The sequence below is a fragment of the Psammomys obesus genome, unplaced genomic scaffold (assembly GCF_907164565.1).
Source record: "Psammomys obesus unplaced genomic scaffold, mPsaObe1.curated_primary_1811, whole genome shotgun sequence".
Taxonomy (NCBI): domain Eukaryota; kingdom Metazoa; phylum Chordata; class Mammalia; order Rodentia; family Muridae; genus Psammomys; species Psammomys obesus.
Genome location: NW_026596152.1, coordinates 371,366 through 377,365, shown reverse-complemented (window position 1 = coordinate 377,365; position 6,000 = coordinate 371,366). Strand labels below are relative to the sequence as shown.

The 6,000-nt window shown below is 55.9% G+C and overlaps 1 protein-coding gene across 1 annotated transcript; it reads left to right on the top strand.

The window, feature by feature from the left end:
• The first annotated feature begins 707 nt into the window (after window positions 1–707).
• Window positions 708–4,955, top strand: Eno3 (enolase 3). The gene is made up of 11 exons (XM_055594062.1): window positions 708–880; window positions 1,090–1,185; window positions 1,296–1,354; window positions 1,487–1,556; window positions 1,906–2,039; window positions 3,350–3,572; window positions 3,673–3,870; window positions 3,957–4,158; window positions 4,474–4,582; window positions 4,670–4,728; window positions 4,809–4,955. The coding sequence occupies exons 1-11, from the start codon at window positions 796–798 to the stop codon at window positions 4,876–4,878; spliced, it is 1,305 nt and encodes a 434-aa protein (XP_055450037.1). The 5' UTR covers window positions 708–795; the 3' UTR covers window positions 4,879–4,955.
• The last annotated feature ends 1,045 nt before the right edge of the window (window positions 4,956–6,000 follow it).

Here is a 6,000-nt window from a genome sequence, read left to right as displayed (position 1 = left end):
TCAGGCAGCAGTGGGCACTGGGCTGCCTGCCCAGTGTGGAGGGGAGGAGGTGGAATGAGAGGCGGGCCTGGCTGGGGGACAGGGTGGCTTGGGGTAAATGCCCAGCCTGAGAGGGGGTGAGCCGACACTGTCCCAGCTGAGGCCTGAACCTAGAGAAGCCCCTGTCAGAGTTCCCAGGAAGACATCCCAGGCTGGGTAAAACCCGTTACACGGTGGACAGGTGCGGGGAGCTGCGGGCTTGGGAAGGGGGAGGGACGCTGTGGCTGTGTTCTTGCTAGGACTGAGTGCTGGAAAGAGTGGCTGGGCCGCAGCAAGCAGGGCTGGGGCAAACCCTGGAGAGTACTGACAGAGATGGGAAAGAAGGCCCTAAGGATGAGGAAGTAGATGATGAAGACAGACTTGAGCTAGGCAGAGAATTTGGGGTCTGGGAGGACTTGGGGCCGGGACAGCGAGAAGCAGAGAGAGGTTTGAGGGCTAGGAGTCGGAATCGGCAGAGAGCAGATTGCTTAATCATAAAGGTGGAAGGTCTGAGTTTGGTGAAGTGCTGGGGTGTGGTCTGTGGAGTTATAAAGTCATGAGCCCTGGATTCTCAGATTGGGAGGAACAAGAGCCCTTCTGAGTGGGGGAGGGCCTGCCCGCCTGCCTCTTCGGTCTGTGACCTTTTTATGGGGTATTTTTAGCGGCAGCACCTGCCTCCTTCGGGTGGAGAAGACTCTTAAAAGGGCAGGGGATCCCTAGGTCCTTAGGGGTCAGCTGTCCACACTCGCTCACTCTTCCATCTCCTGTGGTGCAGTCATGGCCATGCAGAAAATCTTCGCGCGAGAAATCCTGGACTCCAGGGGCAACCCCACAGTGGAGGTGGACCTGCACACTGCCAAGGGTATTGCCGACTGCCGAACCCCCAGCCTCACCTGCTTCCCACATCCTGTTCTTTGTCAGAGGTTCCTTTCCCCAGACCCCTTCGTAGGCCCTTCCTGGCCCCAAAGCAGGGGAAGGAAGGCGGGAGTCTCTGTATTTTCTCCCATCCCTGGGCCCAGGGAGGTGACCTTTGGGGTGGGCTCTTTCTGATCCGCAGTTGTTCCTGCCCAGGTCGATTCCGAGCGGCTGTGCCCAGTGGCGCTTCCACAGGGATCTATGAGGCGCTGGAGCTGAGAGATGGAGACAAGTCACGCTATCTGGGGAAAGGTAAGCTGAGCTGACACAGGACAGGGAGAGAGGACTGTGCCCAAAGCCAGGGACCCCACAGGGGAGGGGGCCGGGCCACGTAGAAATCGGAACCGCTCTCTGGCCTGCAGGAGTGCTGAAGGCTGTGGAGCACATCAACAAGACTCTAGGTCCTGCTCTGCTAGAAAAGGCAAGTGGGGGACCCAGCCCCCTTTTCCTCCTCCCACTGACCTTGTGCCTCACCCTGCTCCAAGTGTTTTCGCTTACGCTTCATCCTGCACATTACCTGGCTCCTGAGAAATCCGACCTCTGTCTCTTCCAGAAACTAAGTGTTGTGGATCAAGAGAAAGTTGACAAATTTATGATTGAGCTGGACGGGACAGAGAATAAGTGTGAGTGACGGGACGGAGGTGGGGAGGGCGTGGCCTGCGGCAGGGGTGGAAGAGACCACTGACGGCTGGCTGGGTTGTCGCTGTGTCCCATGTCTTGGGGCACACGGTAGAAGGATAGGCTTTTATTCATTCCACAGGCATTTCCTGAAGCCTGTCTTCTGCCAGGCCTGACTGAAGCTCTTGGCCCAGGGAGGGGAGGGGGTGAGCTCCCAGAGATCCGCAGGCCAGGAAAGAGATGAGTTAACAGAATCTTAATGTCAAGTGGTTTAGGAAGCTTCTTCCTGGGGTGACTGGAGGGAACTAACCCCAAACCTCTAAGAGCTCCCCCCCCCCCTTTGCCTCCCTCTAGCCAAGTTTGGGGCCAATGCCATCCTGGGTGTGTCCTTGGCTGTCTGTAAGGCTGGAGCAGCTGAGAAAGGGGTCCCGCTCTACCGACACATCGCCGACCTTGCAGGGAACCCCGACCTCGTACTTCCTGTGCCTGTGAGTGTGGTTGTCTCTTCAGGCAGCTGCCTCTCCCCAGCTGGGAGTGCTTGAGCAGCTCCCCAGAAAACCTGCCTTTTCAGATCCTGCTGCAAAGAAGCATTTCCTGAAATGAAATCTCTCCTGCTGTGCTCCAGCCCTCCCTCGATCCCCCAATCTAAAGCGAAGCCTCTGGAAGCTTCCTTCCCTTGCCAGGTCCCTTAGTTCCTTCACATTCCAAGCTCAGGCCAGGTTTTCACACCTCATTCTATCGTGTGCCTCGTCCAGTCAGATTTCAGGGCAAGAATCTCAGTATTTCCTTGTATCCTCTGGGTCCATATCAAACCATTGCTGTCTTAGTAATAGCCCTTTGAATTTTGTAGGGTGCAGAGAGAGAGCCCTGAGTCTTCAAAGGTCTTGGGTGAATGTATGCATTGACCTGAGCCAGCCTTTTCAAAGACCCCAGGCTTCAGACCCATGGAGGAATACAAAGCCTTCTCCTAGGCTAAGGCTCAGGGGCGTGGCAAGGCCTTCTCCGGTGACCAAGTGCGAATGTCGGGACCGGTGTGTAGTCTGTCCGCAGTAGCTTCCTCCCCTTTGGGTGTCTACAGTCTGAAGACTGCTCCCCTGTAGAGAGGGCTCTTCGTACTGGGACTCCCAACCCTGTCCTCTTGGTGCACCTGCACATCACAGCCCCACCTCCTTGTTTGGACGCCCGCAGCCACCCACAGCTCTGTTGGGCTCGGCGTAGTAAGCGCGCTGGGCTCTGTCTGACGGACACACTGAACTCCTGGACTGCTGCGGTCTTCCCATCAGCGAGCCCAGTCTGCCCAGTGCCAGTCTGTGCCCGTTGTCTGTCTTCATTCCCTTGCTGCTGCGGTCACTCCCATCCTTGGATCCCAGCTTGGGACAGCAGAACCTAATCTCAGTGTTACCATTTATTGTCACTAGGAGAGTGTGCTAACCACACTGACCCTGAGACACCGCTGGGTGCAGACCCTGGCGTGCCTGTCTTCTGTTCCTCACTTTCCTCATCTGTAAAGAGAAAGCTAATAAGAGTGTACAGCTAATAGGTGTTTTGAGAGTGAAATAGGCTTTTTTTTTTTTTTTTTTAAATGCCATAAAATCATTCCCTGTTACAAGCCAGGCAAAAGTGAAGAGCTTTGTATTCGAGTTCTCTTAATTCTCAGAAGAGTAGGGCGGGCAGGGAATTAGGTTTGCTACAGTTGTGCAGAAATTATGGAGAGGTTCTGAGGAGTCCAGACCACTCAGCTCCCGAGCACCTTTGGTCCCTCCCACCACCCAGCTCTGAGCACCCTCTCCTGTCTCAGGCCTTCAACGTGATCAATGGAGGCTCTCACGCCGGGAACAAGCTGGCCATGCAGGAGTTCATGATCCTGCCAGTGGGAGCCAGCTCCTTCAGGGAGGCCATGCGCATTGGCGCCGAGGTCTACCACCACCTCAAGGGGGTCATCAAGGCCAAGTATGGGAAGGATGCCACCAATGTAGGGGACGAGGGTGGCTTTGCACCCAACATCCTGGAGAACAATGAGGGTCAGTGCTGAGCGTTCCTGGGGCCCCATGAGGTGGGGGGAAGGGTGTTGTACATCCAGGGGATCCTGGAACCTCAGGCCAATTCCTGCTCCTCTCCTAGCTCTGGAGCTGCTAAAGACAGCCATTCAGGCAGCAGGTTACCCAGACAAGGTGGTGATTGGCATGGATGTGGCAGCATCCGAATTCTATCGCAATGGCAAGTATGACCTAGACTTCAAGTCCCCCGACGACCCAGCGCGGCACATCAGCGGGGAGAAGCTTGGGGAACTGTACAAGAGTTTCATCAAGAACTACCCTGGTGAGCACCCCGGCGTGTCTCCTCCTGCTCATGTCTCCCTCCGTCGGGCCTGTCTCTAACCCCCGCTGTGCCCCACCCCCTCCCAGTGGTCTCCATCGAGGACCCCTTCGACCAGGATGACTGGGCAACATGGACCTCGTTCCTCTCTGGGGTGGACATCCAGATTGTGGGAGATGACCTTACAGTCACCAACCCCAAGAGGATTGCTCAGGCTGTGGAGAAGAAGGCGTGCAACTGCCTGCTACTCAAGGTCAACCAGATCGGCTCTGTGACGGAGTCCATCCAGGCGTGAGTGCCTCCCGGTGCGGGCTCGCCATGGCCACCCTCAGCTCCAGCTCAGCCCACTGTGCTGTTCTTGCCATGAGTCTACCCTTCCTTGGAAACCTGACCTACTCAGGCCCTCTTGACCCCAAGACCTCTGCACTGTGGCTGTGTGTCCGATAACCTTCGTCCTGTGTCCTGCTTCTCACCACCGTCACTCACCACAAACAAAGCCCAAAACAAAGCTTTTCGCTGCCCCAAACAAAGCCGAGGTTCTGCCTTGCCTGCCCTGCCTTCTCCTGGAGGTCACACCAGGCCTCATCCAATGTCCTTCCTACACAGCTGCAAACTGGCACAGTCCAACGGCTGGGGCGTGATGGTGAGCCACCGCTCTGGGGAGACGGAGGACACTTTCATCGCTGATCTTGTGGTGGGGCTCTGCACGGGACAGGTATGCAGCCTCCCTCCCTGAGGCGTAACCCGGGTCCTCCTCGCTCCTTCAGGGCCCAACCCCTCCAAACCCCTTCTCCCTCCTCAGATCAAGACTGGTGCCCCCTGTCGCTCAGAGCGTCTGGCCAAATACAACCAGCTCATGAGGTACGGTGGGAACAGGCCTGGACGGTGGGAGAGGAGGGCGCTCCTGGCTTAGACGTAGCAGCTCTGATTCTCTATTACAGGATTGAGGAGGCTCTCGGGGACAAAGCTGTCTTTGCTGGACGAAAGTTCCGTAATCCAAAGGCCAAATGAGAAGCTGGAGGCCCTAGAATTCCACAGGACAGGACAGGCCTTCAAGCCCTCCCTGAAATAAACACCGCCAAACAAGACCATGTGTGTTTCTTGGAAGGAGGGAAGGGATGATTCGCTCCCTGGGAAGGAAGGCGGTAGGCGCTGGGTGACAGGACATTTAACCTGCTGTGACAAGGAAGAGGGATCTGAAAGCTCAGCGAGTGTAGGACAGAGAAACTCATTTTGGAATGAACTAGAGAAAGCAGAGATTGTACATGTGAAGGAGCTGGAAAGGTGTTTCCGGAAGGAAGAAACAGCTGCCAAGTGGGCAGCGTGATGGAGAGGGCCGAGGGGCCTCCTCCCAGCACGAGAGGGACGGGCCAGGCTTCGGCCACTGAGTGCTTGGTGAGGGTAAAAGGCAAGGGGACCGCTCGCCACTGGAGCGGGGCTTCTTGGGGTCACTCAGCACCTGACAGCACCACCCTGCAGCAGCTTCGAAAGGACTTCTGACATGGACCATTTCTGATGCCCTTTTACACAAACCCAGGCACAGAGAGTTAAATATATCTTCCTCAGCTCAGCAACTGGTAGAGCCAGGACACAAAGCCAGGCCACTTGGCTTCAGCCTCGAAAGAATATCTCTTAGCTGGGTGTGGTGGTTCTATCTGTAATCTCAGGCCTTGGGGGACAGACATGGGGTAACACTTTCAAAGCAGCAAGACCCTGCTTCAAGCTTGGAGCTTGGGGAGCTGGTACGGTGGTTAGTTGCTCTCACAAGCGCCAGGCTTCCGTTCCCAGCACGGACCTGGCGGCTCCCAGCTGCTGGCAACTCCCGTTCTAGGGGCTCCAATGCCCTCTTACCACTGTGGGCACAGGCACGCACAGCTTAGACACTCAGACCCCAGCCTGCAGAGTACTGAGTTCGGCCGGTAGCACCGCAAACTAAGTAAATACAAACTCACAACAACAGTGCGAAAATTGGCTATTTTCAGCTTCCGTAAACAGCAGCTTTACCCTGTTCACTCTAAAATTATCTTCTACTCTGCCAATGGACCCAGTGTCCACCTTTCTTTCCTTCTTTCCTTCTTTCCTTCCTTCCTTCCTTTCTCTTTCTCTTTTTCTTTCTGTCTCTCTTTCGGTCTT